Consider the following 18,404-nt stretch of genomic DNA (forward strand, 5'->3'; position numbering starts at 1 on the left):
GCAGATAAGTCAGACTTTCGTGCTTACTTGAGCTCGGAACTTGCCAAAATATATATGAAACTCAATAGCTCGAAATAGGAAACATAGTTGGCAAAGAACCAGACACATTAATCACTCGTAATTGAATGCAAAGAAATCATTCCTGTTGTGTATTGACTTCTGACATTTCTGAACCTCTCGAGCAACTTTTTGTAGCACTCCACAGCATTCTCAAATCGAACTTCCCTACAAAATCTGGACTTCACCTCCACAAATGTAGTTTCTACCTTTTCTCTATGAGTAGCACAAGTAGATAACAGATCTCTGATACCAATTGAGGGCATAGTCCACTGATCTTCTTTGACGCTTTCTTTTTCATCTACATTGAGAAGCCTAAGCCATCTCATCCGATGAAAGGGGTCTTCGTCTTTCTCAACTGAAATTTTAATACCAGCAAGCACTTCCAAGAAGTTTGACTCTCTACTAATTTTATCTATCAATCTACTGAAAATAGTCTTCTGGTTCAGGGCAAGCATATTATTGTTATCTGAGGGCAGAGAACTTGCTTCTACCAAGCAAGCCTTTCGAAAGTTATGATCAGATACACTAATTAACCAAATTGCCAAGTGCAGCAGTTCTACAGACATAGTTCCAAACAAAGTATCATATTGCTTTGGGTTATCATTCCATTTCCAACAATAGACAGCAGTATGAACAAATCCTTCCCACCTGAAATAGGAAAAAAGGAGAACAAAGTAAATAAAATACTCTGATCCTTGGGAATTTTAACTTCCAGGCAACTTTTATCGAAGTTACAGAAAAGAGACTTCAAACAATTCACTAAATATAGAAAGCTGAGAGATTATATGCTCTTTGATGTGGCGGTCTACAAGTCTAACAGTCACCTTGTTCTATACTAGATTTGAAAAATAATCATTCAACCGAACTAAAACAACTACAGTTTTAGAAAAATGTCATAGAACCAATTAAAAGTTATGGCATAAAACCGTGTAGATACGTTAATAACTAGGTAAAATGCACTTGCATGTGAACTTAACCACAATAAATCTTTGTGCAACCAGGAACTAGCAATGCAATAATGACAAATTTTAGGCTTTTACTAGGACAGTGAACCCTGATGAATTTACACAAGAACACAAAATCATAACTTAATGATCATCATATGAAGGTTCTCGCTATAAGACAATTCTATAAGCATAATAGCTGTCTGATTAAATCCCATGGGATCCACAAATTCAAAGTCCAATTTTAGAAAATGGAGAATCCAACATGAATTATGGGCATCAAACACCTGCTTTTCCAGACGCATTGGGCCCAAAATGTTGCTCGTGTCCCATGGAAACATGTCAAGGTTCCATACTTTACTAAAAGCACGTTAGTAACAGCACATGATTTGTTCCTCAGTTTTCAGATGGTACAATATATTGGTCTACCAAAAAAGACACTCCAAAAGGTATTTAAACATTTTATTTATCCTGTTTGCCTCAATTTAAAATTCGAGACACAGATAAGTAACATTTTATTTTGAAACAAATTTTCAGCATTAGTGATGCAATTACACCACAGTGAAGATGTCTCAGCCACTACTCGCTGAGCTGATTTGAAAGAGGGCAAGACTGCTAATTCCTTACAAGAAAGTAAACGCCATCTCTTGAGTCGAATGAAAACCGATTCATACATTGAGAATCAGCCAATTAAATATAAGGACAACAAGCACTACAACTGGAAATCCTTGTTCATACAAGTGCTTCAAGTATCAGGATGGGAAGTAAATGTAACTGGATATGCTTATTAAGAATAAAAAAACACGTCAATATCACTGACGAGAACACTGCAGTAAATATATTACAGGAACAGCCGCACTTACATAATACAACAGAATAAATGAAAAAGCTGATAGAATTATGAGCGTTTGGCGTAATCAACAGAATTATTAAGCATACATCACTGTGTCTAAAAACATATTTTCTTTCTTACTCATTTCAGTGTCATGCCTTCAATCCTATTAGAATGAAAAATGATTGATTTCTAATGGTTATAATGATCTAAAACAAATTCTTCAAAACTTCTGGCTGGTAACAGGCTAGACTTTTACCTCAAATATGTAAGCCCTAGATAGAAATATCATAGCTTTTAATGTTCACCAAATCCGTGATTGCAGATGTCCTTAAAACCATAATAGCTTAACAAAAAAATAAATAAATAAATAAGAGAAAAAAGTACTTGATGGGATACCAATTTCAAGAGATTTTGAACTTAATGACCATGACAAAAATATTTAGGGAACACCTCAAAAACTATTTTGAATTGAAAGACCCCTCAAGTGAATCTAGCTACTTAGTTAAATAATCCCTTCGGTTACTCGTAGATCTTTACACATCTAGGAAAATTTCTTCCCATTTGTCATTATAGCATCTCAAAAACTATTCTCCATCAACTTCTTCAGATTATAGTTAAACTACATGAAGTGAAATGCAATAAACCAAAAGAAAGATTAATCAATCAAGTCATCTAAAATTCAAACAAAAGTTCCCATTGACTTACTCAAAAGGTGGTTCGACCTCAATACCAAAGGTAAGGTGTAGAGAAGACCCATCAGGACCATTATTTTCAGTACGAGCCTCGTGAAGAAATCCTCTAGGAATATATAATACATCACCCTCCCTTAGTAAAAACTGCCTTCCAACCGCCAATGGACTCTCAACCTCAGAACAACGTGGGAATTCATTAGCATCATACAAGCGAGGTAAACACATCTTTGGCGGACTAAAAACTGTCCACTGCTTGCTTCCAGCAAGCTGGCATACAAACACACAATGATCATCATAATGACGAGCCAAACCCTGAGAACCTGGAGGAGTCAAGTACATATTAGCACCTACAGATGGCTGACCAAACAGAGATGCTAAAGTATTTGCAATTGCAGCAATCTTCTCATACCGAAATTCCATGCCACGCAGAGCAATTGTATAACCCTCTTTAAAAGCTTCTTCACACTTCAGCGCATCATTTAACTTTAAGAAATGAGGACCCTTTAAGCAACATGGCTCAAAAGTTTTCTGAAAGAAATGTATCTCTCTTTTCAAACACTCATCAGTTCTCAAGACACGTATATCTTGCTGATAAATTAAAGGAAATCCCAATTCATTTCGTGCCTCCTCTAAGAAATTATGTATGTCTAGTTCATCTGAGGCAATAGGATTACAAGAAACTAATCTTCCAAGCATTGATGAAATAAAGGAGAGATTTGTTTCAATTGAGGTTATAGATCCCACAAATGATCCGATAATATCAGCTTCTTCATTTATGGTTGTTGAGGATTTCTGCATGAGACAAGGCGATGATTCCCAGTGGTTAAGCATGAATTCTTCAAAGTTCAACCCACTTAAACCCAATAACGTTTTAACCTCCTTCACCAGAAAAACTCTGCTAACTCGATCGGTACTGATGGAAAGCCTAAAAATACACACGGCCAAATCATTGGTGCTAATATTGCTGATTTTGAATTGCTCCTGCCAGCTGCACTCGATTTTGTTAATTTGCATCATTTTACTACGCACTTCTATCCATTGCTTTTGCAAAAATGTCAAGAATGTCTTCAAGTAGTAGCGTGGTATCTTTTCCAAATGTTTGAAATGGCAAGTGTTCAATAGAACTATAGCTGCATTCAGAATTGATATTGAAAGCTCATCTCCTTCAAATCCTGCCTTCAGGATTGCAGAATTTTCAATATATACAGTGCCTATGGAAACTGACATCGCTGAAGAGGCTGAAACCTGCAAAAATGCAGATCTAGTAGATATTAAGTTCAGTTATCCAAGAAAATGCTCGAAACTTACATAACTGTGATTCACGGCACAAACTATCACACCAGCAACTCGTAATATTTGTCACATTAATCATGGCTGAAATGAATTGTAGAGAAGCACAAAGTGCATTTAAGTCGTACCCTTCTTTCTCATGTGCTTGTTTAAAATGCAAAGATGCAGGGGTACAAAATCAAAATGAAGAACAGAGTTAAGTTCACAGCCAAGCCCATTGCACCATATGAAACAATAGCAATATATACTTACATAAGACGCTCGATAGCAGAGAACTCAACCAAGCTTTCCCGCCCAAAGGACGTGGTGGACAAATCCATAACAGCATTACAAGCAGCCAACGCAACCCTTCTCTTGGAACACGCCAAGGCCGAGATCAAAGCCCTCACAACCCCATCAGCCGAAGCAATCACTTCATTCATACGGAGCGAAAGAAGCGAAGCAGCGCCCACAATCTCAGCAGCACGAGAAGCAATTCCTTGGCGCCTACAACAAGAAGAGAAAAAAAAAAAAAAAACAAACAAATTAAGAAACAAACAGAATATGTCAATCCAATGGCAGGTAAAAGAACCGAAAGAGGGATTACTCAGAAAGAATAAGAAGAGGAAGAAGAGAGAGGATTGAAGACGGAAGAGTTTGCAGAGGGTGTGGAGAATGTGGAAGAAGAGCGAAATGGAGCTCCGCCAAGCATTTGGGAATCAAGGAGGCAGCATAGGGATTGTGAGGGGTAGAGACGGCGGCGAGAAGAAGAGAGAAAGTAGTATTGACATCGAAATCGGAATTGGATCGTCTCTTTCGTTTGGTTTTGGAAGTAGACGTGCAGCTATGGCTACAAAGCTTCTGCTGCTGCTCCATGATGCACCCAGTGATCGAATGAACTGCCAATTCCCTCGCCACAGCCTGCGTCGTCTTTAATACAAACACCTCCTCGCGCGCATGTTTGTTTTTGGATGCCCAATTATTTATTTATTTATTTATTTTAATTCAAGGAGTTAAATTAATTCAAACCCTAGATGTCACCATTTTAAAAGTTCTTGAGATCATAGCCAGTGTCGAGGAGGGGAATGAAACGGGAATGAAACATTCTTAATAAAAACGTAGAAACCTCTCATTGTAAAATTGAGCTGACATGATCAAAGCAGATAATATCTACTAGCAATGAGCTTGGATCGTTACTAGTTCAATTCGCATTAATTTAGAGTTCACAATTTTCTATATAAATAGTCCCGTATTCTTACCTACATAAAGATTTTTAAACCAATTTATTAAACAAGTATAACTAAGCAATTCAATATAATAAATAAAGCTTTAAAACTCCGTTATAATGAAAAATTATTCAAGGAAATTGTCACAAAATGGATAGCAGTTTCGAATCGTTAGAGGTATGAGAGAATTTCAAAAGCATCAAGAATTTGTATCCCATGTTTATTAAGGCATGCAAATTTTTGAATCTACATCCAACTGTTATTGAGAATCAGTCTCGTTAAAATAAATTTTCACGTCCAAAAATGCATCGGATTCCCTATTTTCGAGACAAAATAGTACCTTGTAGGCATTAAGGGATACAATTAAGCAGATAATTCAAGCAAAAGAAACTCTGTACGTGCAAAGATATTTGCTTAGAATTGAAGGTTTGATCAACTTCATCCTATTCCTTGATGCCCAGGAGTTTACCCAACTCTCCGCTCTCATAAGCTTCAACAGTATCTGAAATTCAAGGCATCAATCAGTTAAAAGCACTTTGGAGAAGAGTATATTACAAAGAATATGTTGGCGCAATGAAGAGTCTATTACCATCTGATCCACCTATGTGTTTTCCATCTATGAACACTTGAGGAACAGTGCGTCTTCCAACAAGTGCACTAAGAGCATCTTGAATGGCACTGCCATCATCTGGGGGATAAAGATCCAAATGCTATGAATTAAGTAGTTACTTTTAGGTTATGAGTAATTGAACAGCAAGGAGATAGCAGTAGGATATATGAACAGAAATGGAAACAAGAGAAGAGTTAGATATATGTTTAATGGTATAACAGTTTTGCCGGTCTATTTAGGGAATTCATCCAAAGCTTGAATTCTCTCCCCCATAATGAAATGAAAGAAATAAAAAAGCTAAACTCAATAATGGTAGGAAAGAAGACATTTCACGATGATATGGTATTGTCCACTTCGAACATAAGCTCTCATGGCTTTGCTTTTGGTTTTTCCCAAGAGGCATCATATCGATGGAGATAACGTCATTTATTTATAAACTCATGATCTTCCCCTTAATTAATTAGTCAATGTGGGACAATTTTCAACAATCCTCCTTTCGAACAAAGAACTCTATAGAGCCTCTCTTGAGGTCTCTTTCTCTAGAGCTCTCTAACAACCTCTCCTTAATCAAAGCTCGACTATTCTCTGGAGCCCTCAAACAGAATACACTCTTTATTCGGCACTTGAGGGTTGAGGGTTCTATTGACATTGCTAGGTTAAGGGCATAACTCTGATACCATATCAGGAACAACGAGTCTCCACAATGATATAATATTATCCACTTTGAGCATAACTCTCATGACTTTACTTTTGGTTTTTCTCAAAATGTCTCGTACCAACGGAGATAGTATCATTTACTCACAAACCCATAATTTTTCCTTTTAGTTAGCCAATATAGAACAAGACAAACAACTTGCATACAAACTGAGAAAGATGAAAGAAGATTGTGAAGCACACACAACACAAGATAAATCCCAAGCATTTTTTGAACTTTTTTCTCGCAAACAAAAAAATCCAAACAACATTAATCAGACATACTTCTGCATACCCTTTCTCCCTAGTTTTTCTCCTTTTCCTCTACCATCTCCCACTCTTTGGCCCCCTCTCCTAAACTCTCAAAAGAACACATAAAGCAGAAGGAACTACCCTTTCAAGAACACACTTAGAGACTGAAAATTGTAGCCGAAGAGGTAGAATTTCCCCAAACAAAACCTTCAATTTCGAATTGGCAAAGCATTATGTCACAGAACCAGATACATAAATTTTGCAGTCGCAGGTAATCATCGTTTAGAGAGGTTGGAGGCAATGCTAAGCACAGATTCTCTTTCTAAGTGTTACACTAAGGTTTGAATAGCGACGATTAATCAGGAAAGAACAAAATGGAAGCAGAAGATAAGCAGATGAAGAAAATAGATGACTAAAGAGAAAGGTAAGCCATCTAGTTAACACTTGGAGCTTCAAAAATATCAACTGTGATATCGCAATCCAACATTTTCATAGCAGGAGTGAACAAGCCAGAACATGATTTTAATATAAAATTTCTGGAATCTAAACAAACTAGCAGGATCCAGAACCAAAGACATGAAATAGATGAAGAATCCAAAAGCAGGAACCAAACATACTCAATTTCAATTAGATTTAACCCAAATTCAGCAGTATTTACATATGAGAATTGTTAATGTTACTTATTCATAAACAGGGAGAGAGCTAGAAGAAGGGAAATTAAGCAAGTACCCCGTTGATCCAGCTCAACAACATGAGGAACTTTGTTCAAATCCTTGAAAACAGCTTTTGCCGTTTCACAATACCTGCATCGCACAATCAAAAACAATATTAAAGTAGTTGCACATGACCGCCGCGGGTTAACATAGAACAACGAAAGTCGAATAGCAGAAATGAGATTAACAATAGATCGATGCTGGAAGCGAGAAAAAATGAAAGAAGAGAAGAAGGAGAACGACAATACGGGCAATAGGATTTGGAGAAAATGACGGACTGGTGGGAGGCGATGGTTTTCTTGACGAAGAGCGACTCCGGGGAAGATGAAGCCATTGCATAAACCCTGGCTGCTGATACCATCGTCGTCATCCTCATACTCAACGTCGCTGCCATGGATACAAATTCCCGACTGCAACTCTGCAACCAACTTTTGTCGATAAGGCTGCAAATGTCGGCGATTAAGTTTGTACTTCAGCCAAACTAACTGCTGGCCTTCCTTTTTAAAATTTATTTATGTTCCTTGAATTACGCTGAATTGAAATTTTTGGATAATAATAATACTGAAAAATAAATAAAACTAAAAATTAAAAAAAAAAAAAAAAAAACAAATCAAAACCAGATGTATTCAATTGTGCATCCATAAATCAATTAAATTAAAAAAAAAATTTAATATATTGAGGATGAAAAACATATTAGAAAAAAAAAAATTTAAGTTGAAAAAACAAATATCAATATTACAAAAGTTTAATTTTATTATTATTTTCAGGTTCAGATTTAAAAATATTTAAAATGTGGGTTACTTCTAATTAAATTGATATTAAACTTGTTTTTTAGAAAATATAATAAAAAATGGTTATATAATAATGGTAAAATGTAGGTAGTTTACTATCCACCCACCTAGTTCAACCTGATAGCCATATATCATCACAAGAATGTGAGAAAGTTCAAATACTCGCTCTCAACCAACATGACTGTGAGATCCCACATCGGTTATTAGTTAGAAAGGAGAACGAAACATATTCACCTCTCAACTAACCTCACTCGAGATCTCAATATCAATTGGGGGGAAGAACAAAACATTCTTGATAACCTCTCTCTAGGGTTTAAAACATTCTTGATAACCTCTCTCTAAGATTTTAGCCCGAAGACAACAATATCTACTAGTGGTAAACTTGGACCATGACAACAACATCAAATATAAAATTTTAAAACTCTGGCTAGAAAATGAAGAAACCAACAGGATCCAGTTAAACAAGCGTAACTAGACGCGCAAAAATTGTTCGATCTATTGAAGTTCGAAAATCTCCTTGCAAGAAAAGCATTGTTATCACTGGTGTGAGACGGAGAGAGAGTTACAGAGAAAACTTATCCTCCACCATTAAGAGTTACAATTGAACAACTGATCCAAGCAAAATATACTCTGTTGGTGCAAATATCTCTGCTTACAGTAGAAGGGTTTGATTCAAAGATCCGCTTTATGCTCTTCATTAATGCCCAGGAGCTTACTCAACTTCCCACTCTCATATGCTTCAATGGTATCTGGAATCAGGGTTTCAATAAGTTAGAAGTACTTGGAGAAATATGTTACCACACAAAAATTTGCCATAGAAGAGCCCATTACCATCTGATCCACCTATGTGTTTTCCATTTACGAACACTTGAGGTACAGTGCGCCTTCCGATGAGTGCCATAAAAGCATCTTGAATCTCACTGCCATCCTCTGTGAGATACAGATCCAAATTCTATGAGTATTATTAACCTTTAGATGAAGGAATACCACCAGATATACATAGATGCAGAAACAAAAGCCAGATATATGTTTACTGATAACCCTTTTGCTAGTTCGTTTAGAGAATTCATCCAAAGCTTGAATTCTCCCCACCCATGTCGAAAAGGGAAACAAGAGAGAAAAAAACATTACAAAGAACCTGCAAATCAACTAAAAAGATAAAAAGAAGAGGATTTTGTACAACATAATACATAATTAGTCGACCCATAATCTAAACGTTTTGTCAGTAAATGGACATTTCAGGCAACAGCTAATAGGACTCACTCTTGCACACCGTTTCTCCCTTTCATTGCTGTTTTCTACCATCCCCCACTCTTTGCCCTCCCTCTCTTAACTCCCAAAAGAACACAACTAGAAGGAATTACCTTCCATTGTTGTTTGGGGGGGTGGATCTGAGTGTGTGATCTGATTAGATAGAGTAATTTGAACATTTTTTAGTTCAACCACGTCTATGGGGTGGGGGGATTCGAACCTCTAACTGCGTAGTCAAGAGTATATGCCTAAACCAGTTGCCATATGTTCAGCCAGAGTGAGGATTTTAGATGAAGAGAATAGACGATCCCAAACGACCATGTTAGTTTCGAAGAGGAAAGCATTTTACAGAGAATCATGTCACAAGACCTAATACATAAATATTCCAGTCGCAGGCAGTCACCATTTCGAGAGGCTGGAGGCAATACTAGGCACAAATTCTCTTACTACTCCGTCACAATTAAGTTGAAAATATCGTTCATTTAAATAATGAAGATAAAATCATCAGAAAAGATATAAGAGAAGATTTTCATATGAAGTTTACCGAAATCTAGATATCAAGCATGCCCATATCAAGTGTAATATCCTAACCAATACTTTCATAATGCGGAGAGCATAGGCCAGAACAAGATTTTCATATGAAATTGTCCGAAATCTAGATATACTGGCAGGGCAACAACAGAAGACGTGCAATAAAAGGAGCACAAAAACAAGAAACAAGCATACTGAGTTTCAATCAGATTTAAACCATGGTGATATTGCTAGTTTTGATAAACAGAACGAGAAAAAGGCAGATTATGCAAGTACCTCTTTGATCCAGCTCAACAACATAAGGAACTTTGTTCAATTCCTTGAAAACAGCTTTTGCCCTTCTACAGTACCTGTATGCACAAAAACAACAATTAAGAGAAGCGGAAACTCGCCCCTTCCTCGATCTGCTTCCAAATGTAGGGCAACAAAACTTAAAAGTAATAGAAAACATGGCCACAGCGGGTCAAGAACGGAACAACAAAAGTCGATTTGGAGAAATGAGACGAATAGATCCAGAATGAAGTCTGAATAAATCGATTAAGAAGAGAAAGAGGAATGAGAAGGAAATTACGGGCAATAGGACTTGGAGAAGATGACGATCTGATGCGAGGCGATGGTGTTCTTGATGAAGCGTGTTTCCGTGGAAGCTGAGGCCCCGTATAAAGACGCTACGGCTACGGCGCAGACCATAGCTGCTGATACCGTCAGCATCTTCCTCATACTCATCGTCGCTGCCATTGATCCAAATTCCGGCCTGCAATTAACCTTATTCCGGTGAGGTTTCTGCGATTGGCGATTAATTGCTCGTAAGCGTAATTTTAGAGAAGACAATTACTGAAATTCAGCATCTCTTGTATATTCACACGTCTTGTAAGATACTACGCTTTTTAGGTTGCAAATAAATAAATAAATAAATATTCTATATTTCTGTAATAATAATACATAATAATATATAATATAATAACAGCAACAAGTCACGGGGGGTTGTTCGACTTAATTCATTTTAGTTAATTTTAAATTTCGAAATTTAATATTTATAATTTCAAAAAAAAATTAAAATGACTTTATATTATTAATTTAAGGTTAAAGGTAAAAATTAATTATCATTCACTCTATAAGGAAAAACATATCATGTTTTTTCTTAAATGGAAATTACTCTTTTTTATATCTCTAAATTCAATTTTTAAAAATATATTTCAAACATATTTCAACCTATACTAAATTTAGACATTTGAAATTACATCAAAAAAAATAGAATACGACAGGAGAACGTTCTTTTGCTGATATTATCACCAGTATTCGATACTGGGTCATTCATAGCATTACTATACCTTCTCTATTCATTGCAGGTTGGTTATTCGTCAGCACGGGTTTAGCTTACGATGTTTTTGGAAGCCCTCGTCCAAATGAGTATTTTACAGAGAGCCGACAAGAAATTCCATTAATAACTGGCCGTTTTGATTCTTTGGAACAACTCGATGAATTTAGTAGATCTTTTTAGGAGGAACAAATGAAATGAGTATTTTACAGAGAGCCGACAAGAAATTCCATTAATAACTGGCCGTTTTGATTCTTTGGAACAACTCGATGAATTTAGTAGATCTTTTTAGGAGGAACAAATGACTATCGATAAAACTTATCCTATTTTTACAGTGCGATGGTTGGCTGTTCACGGACTAGCTGTACCTACCGTTTCTTTTTTAGGGTCAATATCAGCAATGCAGTTCATCCAACGATAAACCTAATCCGAATTATAGAGCTATGACACAATCAAATCCGAACGAACAAAATGTTGAATTGAATCGTACCAGTCTTTACTGGGGGTTATTACTCATTTTTGTACTTGCTGTTTTATTTTCCAATTATTTCTTCAATTAAATAAAAGATTTCACATCTTCCTAGCATACGCATTTTAAAACCATCTTCCTAGCATACGCATTTTAAAACCGTGAGATTGACGGTAATACATAACGGGTCAAGGCAGCCAATATCTACTAGCAGTGGGCTTGAGCTATTACAAATGGTATATATAAGAACTAGACACTAAGCAGTGTGCCAACGAGGACGCTAATTCCCAAAGAGTGAATTATGAGATTTCATATTAGTTGAAGAGATGAACAAAATATTCCTTATATAGGTATGGAAACCTAACCGTGAGGAAAGCAGACAATATCTATTGGCGGTAGGCTTGGACTATTACAAAATAAATCTCATATATGAAGACTAAAATGATATTTTAATATGAAATCAGCACGAGTTAGCCTAATGATCGATAACGGGCATGGAGATAATAAAAGGGTTAAAGGAAGTGAGTTTGTATCTCGAGTTATTATCCTGTGTTTCTTTGGTAACCAAATATAGTAGGCTCAAATGATTCTCCCGTGAAAATAGTCGAGATGAACTCAAGCTGACACCAACGATCAGAAGAAAAAAAAACCAATACCTTGATGTTTGTAAACAAAAGAAGAGGAATTTGAGTTTATACTATTGCACTTCAGGTTCATGAACATGAGGAAATGCACAGTGGATTGTGTAATGGGCTACAGGCATAGTGAAGCCAATGTCTCAGCCCCTGGATTCATGGCCACAAGAGGATCTGGTTGTTTCCAAATTTGACTGAAAATAGAATTCTTTCCTGACAATAAATGCATGGCTACGTCTGGATTTCAATGAGCACCCTTTTCCTTCCCAAATTCCTCTGCATCAACGTTATACTAAGTTGAACGGTGAAAATGGGTCGAGATGGTAAATCCTAACTGGTTTCTTAAATCATTTCAGAATACTAGTGACAACCCAAATCTACCGTTAGCGGATATTGTCCTCTTTGAACTTTACTTTAAATGCTTCCTCCCTAGATTTTAAAACGTGTTTGATAGGGATAGGGAGAGGTTTTCACACCCTTATAAGTGATGTTTCGTTCCCCTCTCTAACCAATGTGGAATCTCACAATACTCGACTCCAACATTTTGCCCGTCGCCTCTAAACATTAGAGGTGAAAATGGGTTAGGTCGAGTTGGATTTCCAATCGTTTCAGAAAGACCGACCCACCACCATGAAACACTCGACTCTAACTTTCTCCCGGTGGCTCTTAACATGTGGAAAAATATATCATTGAAGCAATGACGAGAATTCAATAAGAGTACTAAGAAACATGTAGGAAACGCTCACTATCATCAAGAAGGAAATGTTCATACTACGGCCTAGTGATTTTAACAGCAAGTCCAAGAAATGTTCAAAGTTTTCATATATGAAATGAGTAAAAAGGCAGAGCTCACAGTGTATGTAACCATATATGATCTACAACATCCTCTTCCTCCTCCAAATAAATAATATGCACTAATGATGGTGTGAGAACCGTCTCCATCAAATGGGAACTATAAGGCTAAGAATGAAGTGGGAAATCAGCATATTACTCTACAAAGTGTACTTAACAACCAAGAAAATAAACACAAAAAATACTAACCTCGTTCATCAACTGCAAGGGAGCCAAGCAAAGAGCTGCAACAAACTGCCAAACAAATATATAAGAAGCATGAAGAACAAATCAAGTGCCTTTAGAAAGTGGAAAACCTCTTTAAAATTTCCTAGAGCTAGCTAATTCCTGAAGAGACTTGAAGAATTTGGAAAGCTAATTTAAATCTGTGTTCTTCAGATGATAAACTCGCAATGTGTTCAAATCAACAAACAAATGCAAAAATTAGCGAAATTTCAGATTATATAGATAAATGCCTCGATTGTGATCTGAAATTAACAATTTATATACATATAGGCCTTAAGAAACAGAAGAACTATCAACGACAAAGGGATACAGAGTAATGAGTAGTCAAAGGGAAACGGGAAGGTGGAATCAACGTAGACAATGAAGAAATCTGGAGAAGAAAATCTGTACAAATGTAGAGAAATGGTTAGGAACTTGGAGCATTTAGACAGGGGGAATGTTGGAAAAGGAGAAGCCCTTGTAGCCCTTGTAAGCATAGTAGGCAATCCGCGTGTAGTAGGACCCTGGAATAAACAAGAGAGCTCCCAACAACGAGAAGAACACCCCTGGAAATTTTCGAGAATGAACCATAAATTTTCATTCGAACTAGGGCAAAATCAAGAAGAAAAACAAAAGGAAGGCGAAAAAAAGTACCGTGAGCACGATCACCCCCGACTCGATTACTGGCCATGAAGGCACCAACGACGATTCCAATCATGCCGAAGACGAGAAGAGAAACAGCAAGAGCGATCTCCTTGATAGGAGGTTGATTGTTGACGGGGAACGGAGAATCCATAACAATGTCCTCGTCTGCTATCGAAAACGCATGGTCCACATACGCCATTTTTCTCTGTAATACCGGAGATCAAGAGCTGGAAAAAGAAGAAGGCGTTGAAGCTTCGATATGCAGAGAAAGAGTATCGGATTTGGGGAAGACGGCGGCGGAGGAGACGACGGTGGACTTTTGAGTTTTAGAAGCGAAGAGAAAGCTCTCGGGCTGTTTTTGACTACGAGCAAGGTGGAGTGAGGAGGAAGGCGAAAATTTCCACGTCAGCATAAGGAAAATAAAAAACTTAATCTTAATTAATGAATAATTAAACGCAAACAATTAAGTATTAAATTAAAGCTTAGTAAATATTTGATAATAAAATTACGTTTTACGTTTCTCGTAAATTTAATAATAAAATAAAATAAAAATATAAAAATAAATAATAAATAAAAGTAAGAAAAAGCCCCTTCTCATTTTCTTGTTCGCTCTTGGCTCCCAGCGACCGGCAGCCGTACCCGCGCCTCCGATATATTTCTTCCGGCAGCCCCTTGGCGGGAAATTTTATTTCTTCTCGTCGTATCTCCCTTTCTGCTGCTGCCTCACGCCCACACGCCGATTTCTGTGTGTTTAGAGAGGTTAGTTCTAAGTTCTACCTGTTATCGTGATCTTAATTTGTTCTGTTTGAAATATCAAATCCTGTCGCTGCTGCTTTTGTTTATCGACATTGGATCGGACAGCATTAGATAATATTGGAAATGGATCTCAGTTTACTGGTTAATTGGTTTAGATTTGAAGCCTAAGTAGCAGGCGATTGGGAGCGTGTAAATTAAATTTCTTGAATGTGAATTAGTTTTTATCGCGGAGTTCTTTTGTGATTGGGCTAAGATAAGATTTGATGATGGATTGTAACAAAGAAAAAGAAAAGATCTCGGTTTTGTTCTGTTCTTCTGAGGTCGTAATTGTTATTACTTCACTTCCATGGAAACGAAATTGTAAGTTTTACATTTTTTGTAGATTTCATTGATTTAGACTTCCGAATCCTGTGCTTCATTATATTGATGATTCGTAGAGGCATATTCTAATGGCAATTCCTTACCGTGTTTTGATACTAATGACTGGATTGTGCGGATGCGTCCGTGTTTTATTTACTCGATGTGATTGTTGAGTAGCTTGCAATGTTTACGTTTCTCTTGATTCTGTAGGATTCTTTTCCTCTTTTCTTAATGGGTTTAAGTAAAACTGAAATCAACTTGAAGCGGCTGCTGGCAACTGCCCCTCATCAGAAGGATCAGGCTAAACTTATACACGTACGTCCAGATGATTGAGTGAAAGTTTCAAATGGTTTGATTTTCAGTCGTGTAAAAGTGATTCGAAGATCATTATTCATTTTGGCCCAACTATTCTTGCAGTATGTGACTACTCTAAGAGAACAGTTGGAGCAACTTGCAGAAGAGAAAACACCCGATGGTATATCAAGGTTGGTATGATTCATCCCTCACTTTCCCATTGTTTCCAGGGTCAAATCCACCATAGATATAACAGTCCAAGCTCACTGTTAGCAGATGTTGTCCTTTTTGGGTTTCCCCTTTCGAGTTTTCCCTCAAGGTTTTAAAAAGCGTCTCTATGGAAAGGTTTCCACACCCTTATAAAGAATGTTTCGTTTTTTCTCCTAACCAATGTGGGATCTCACAATCCACCCCCTTCAAGGCCCAGCGTCCTTGCTGGCACACCGCCTTGTGTCCACCCCCCTTTGGGGCTCAATCTCCTTGCAGGCACATCGCTCGGTGTCTGGCTCTGATACCATTTGTAACGGCCAAGCCTACCGCTAGCAGATATTGTCCTCTTTAAGCTTCCCCTCAGGGTTTTTAAAACATGTCTGCTAGGGAGAGGTTTCCACCCTTATAAAGAAAGCTTCGTTTTCCTCCCCAACCGACGTGGGATCTCACATTATAACTTGACTACTTTTTATTACTTTTGTACTCTCAATTTGCACGAGGTTAGATTCAACCTCATTGAACATAAACTGTTCTAGGAGCTTGTTTTGGTAAATATCTTTTCTGAGATTTTCTAATCTGGTCCCCCGTACTATGTGCTGTTAGTTTCTTTGTGCAGAGTTTCCAAGGCTTTGCTTGGTGATTATGCAGAGAAGATAGAGGCCATTGCTTCAAAATTAGCTGTTCCTTTGGTACACTTACATGGGTTTGGTTGTTTTAAATCTGTTCTCTGTTAAGTTTCAAGATTATGGAACTTCCCGGCATCAAAATCCCCTATCTGAATCAGTTTTTGTGTTAGCTTGTTTTTTTTTTCTTTTTTTTTTTTTTTTTGTTGAAGTTTTTTTTCTTCCCTCTCTCCTTGGAATTTAAAGCATCTTTCCCGTCAAAAAGATTGAAATTCTCTTGTGGTGTTTCTGTACCAATATCACTCATCTGGATCCATCTTTTGCTTGAATTTTTTGTGTATATACCAAGGATAATATTAAATGGTTACTTCATCTTTGATGGTTTGTGTTCTTGTGTTTGCATGTGGTGCAGTCTTGTCTCTTTTACTTAATGTTTTGGTCAACTTGCAGCCTGATGAGGAAGAGTCTTCTGAGCCCTCTACAAGTACTTCTGTTAAAGAATTTTCTTCTGTGGCAGAAGGAGATATAAACGCCCCCCATTCACCTCCGGGGCTAAGGAGGAGATTTCTGTGCGTGGCTCACATTAGGATTTATGTGACACTGAATCGTTATTGAAGTTTCTTTTTATCAAACCAATGTTATTATATTACTGTGTAGGCCTTCTTCCTCTGTTGTGGAGGATAGATCTCATGGGACCATCAAAGAAGACTCGTCAGCACCTGTCAAGTTGGATGCTGCAGCAATATCCCACATCGAGAAACACAGGTACCGGTAGTTTCAAGTATTTTTAATAAATCTTGCACTTTTTCCCCGTATAGCTTACTATGTTATATGATGAATTTTATGTAAGGTTAGTTATAAATAAAGAATATAGATGACAATAGATTACAATACAAATTCAGATAAGAAACCAATCAAGGGAAAAAACCCTATACGTAATGGCTATACCAAGATAAAAATTTCATTAGGGAGATCTGTGAGTTCTGATGAAACATCTACGACTTTCAATAATACTTAAATGAAGTGGAAAATCGAGGCTCGATAATGTGGCTACTAGAACTGACTGTAGGAAAAAAAAAACATTGGCTTTAGTTGCATGTTGTTTGTTGACATTACTTTCCTTATGCTTACAGTCTATCATGAAAACCATTATTTATTCACTTTGGTAGGAAGCTTCAAGAGGACTTGACCGATGAAATGGTTGGGCTAGCGAGGCAATTGAAAGAGAGCAGTCTGATAATGAGCAAATCTTTGGAAAGCACTGAAAAGGTATATGTTCTCTACTAATTGTTCGTTGTCGACGTAGTAGAAAGTGGAGATTTTATGCATCTGATTTCTTTAAAATACACACGAACACTAGAGAAATCGAAATAAAAGTTTTTGCTTCTTCTCCATATTCAAAGCGTACTACGATGAATTCTCTCTCTTCAGTGAGTTAGCTGCTTTATATAAATTTCATGGAATTGAAGGTTTTCTGTTTCTGGGACATGCATTCTGAGGGTTGTTTTCCTTAAAGTTGAAATTTGTATTAAATCTAACTCTAGAATTAGCTCTGCGAAGTGAATTAGAACTCAATGAAGGGCTAAATACTGCCATAATCGCCTACTTCAACTTTTGGGAATATGACCTTTCGTCAGAAGATTAGAAGTTGTGGAATACAATGGAAGTTCTCTTGTACTCTCTTATTTGCGCCGGTACTGCCAATGTCAGGGGACTTTATGATCTTGAACTGTAACAGCACAAGTCCACTGCTAGCATATATTGTTCTCTTTGGGCTTTTCCTTTCGGGCTTTCCCTCAAGGTTTTTAAAATGCGTCTGTTAGGGAGAGGTTTCCACACCCTTATAAAAAATGTTTCGTTCTCCTCTCCAATCGATGTGGGATCTCTCAATCCACCCTCTTTGAGGTTCTAGCGTCCTCGTTGGCACGCTGCTCGGTGTCTGGCTTTGATACCATTTGTAACAGCCCAAGTCCACTCCTATCAAATATTGTCCTCTTTCTGGGTTTTCCTTTTCAGGCTTCCCTCAAGGTTTTTAAAACGCGTCTGCAAGGGAGAAGTTTTCACACTTTTATAAATAATGTTTTGTTCTCCTCTCCAACTGATGTGGGATCTCACACAAACTAAAGTTTTGGATCGTCATAGAAGTTTTTTTTGATAGAATTGGGGGGGGG

General features: G+C 37.2%; 5 protein-coding genes across 6 annotated transcripts in view; 1 reads left to right on the forward strand and 4 right to left on the reverse strand.

The window, feature by feature from the left end:
• Positions 1-40: 40 nt before the first annotated feature.
• Positions 41-4,767, reverse strand: LOC111429646. Its single transcript, XM_023065581.1, has 4 exons — positions 4,408-4,767; positions 4,074-4,307; positions 2,545-3,792; positions 41-708 (listed from the first exon to the last, which is right to left on the reverse strand). Exons 1-4 carry the CDS (start codon positions 4,674-4,676, stop codon positions 108-110), a joined length of 2,352 nt encoding a protein of 783 aa, XP_022921349.1. The 5' UTR covers positions 4,677-4,767; the 3' UTR covers positions 41-107.
• Positions 4,768-5,214: 447 nt separating this feature from the next.
• LOC111429637 (glutaredoxin-C4-like) lies at positions 5,215-7,793 on the reverse strand. The gene is made up of 4 exons (XM_023065565.1): positions 7,543-7,793; positions 7,311-7,384; positions 5,616-5,714; positions 5,215-5,528 (listed from the first exon to the last, which is right to left on the reverse strand). Exons 1-4 carry the CDS (start codon positions 7,686-7,688, stop codon positions 5,470-5,472), a joined length of 378 nt encoding a protein of 125 aa, XP_022921333.1. The 5' UTR covers positions 7,689-7,793; the 3' UTR covers positions 5,215-5,469.
• Positions 7,794-8,542: 749 nt separating this feature from the next.
• On the reverse strand, positions 8,543-10,747 carry LOC111429636 (glutaredoxin-C4-like). Its single transcript, XM_023065564.1, has 4 exons — positions 10,439-10,747; positions 10,144-10,217; positions 8,917-9,015; positions 8,543-8,834 (listed from the first exon to the last, which is right to left on the reverse strand). Exons 1-4 carry the CDS (start codon positions 10,603-10,605, stop codon positions 8,758-8,760), a joined length of 417 nt encoding a protein of 138 aa, XP_022921332.1. The 5' UTR covers positions 10,606-10,747; the 3' UTR covers positions 8,543-8,757.
• A 2,809-nt stretch (positions 10,748-13,556) lies between these two features.
• LOC111429638 (transmembrane protein 230-like) lies at positions 13,557-14,388 on the reverse strand. The gene is made up of 2 exons (XM_023065566.1): positions 14,000-14,388; positions 13,557-13,911 (listed from the first exon to the last, which is right to left on the reverse strand). Exons 1-2 carry the CDS (start codon positions 14,187-14,189, stop codon positions 13,790-13,792), a joined length of 312 nt encoding a protein of 103 aa, XP_022921334.1. The 5' UTR covers positions 14,190-14,388; the 3' UTR covers positions 13,557-13,789.
• Positions 14,389-14,560: 172 nt separating this feature from the next.
• The window catches only part of LOC111429634, a 5,629-nt gene continuing 1,785 nt past the window's right edge, over positions 14,561-18,404 (forward strand). Inside the window, exons 1-7 of one of the 2 annotated variants that reach the window (XM_023065561.1) lie at positions 14,561-14,749; positions 15,317-15,421; positions 15,524-15,591; positions 16,227-16,299; positions 16,684-16,802; positions 16,891-16,998; positions 17,403-17,502. In XM_023065561.1, coding sequence (XP_022921329.1) covers positions 15,338-15,421; positions 15,524-15,591; positions 16,227-16,299; positions 16,684-16,802; positions 16,891-16,998; positions 17,403-17,502 — 552 coding nt within the window. In that variant the 5' untranslated portion in view covers positions 14,561-14,749; positions 15,317-15,337. Of the gene's footprint in view, positions 14,750-15,316; positions 15,422-15,523; positions 15,592-16,213; positions 16,300-16,683; positions 16,803-16,890; positions 16,999-17,402; positions 17,503-18,404 lie in introns of those variants that run through there. The other variant, XM_023065562.1, reaches the window with a different exon arrangement.

The sequence above is a fragment of the Cucurbita moschata genome, unplaced genomic scaffold (genome assembly GCF_002738365.1).
Source record: "Cucurbita moschata cultivar Rifu unplaced genomic scaffold, Cmos_1.0 Cmo_Scf00032, whole genome shotgun sequence".
Taxonomy (NCBI): Eukaryota; Viridiplantae; Streptophyta; class Magnoliopsida; order Cucurbitales; family Cucurbitaceae; genus Cucurbita; species Cucurbita moschata.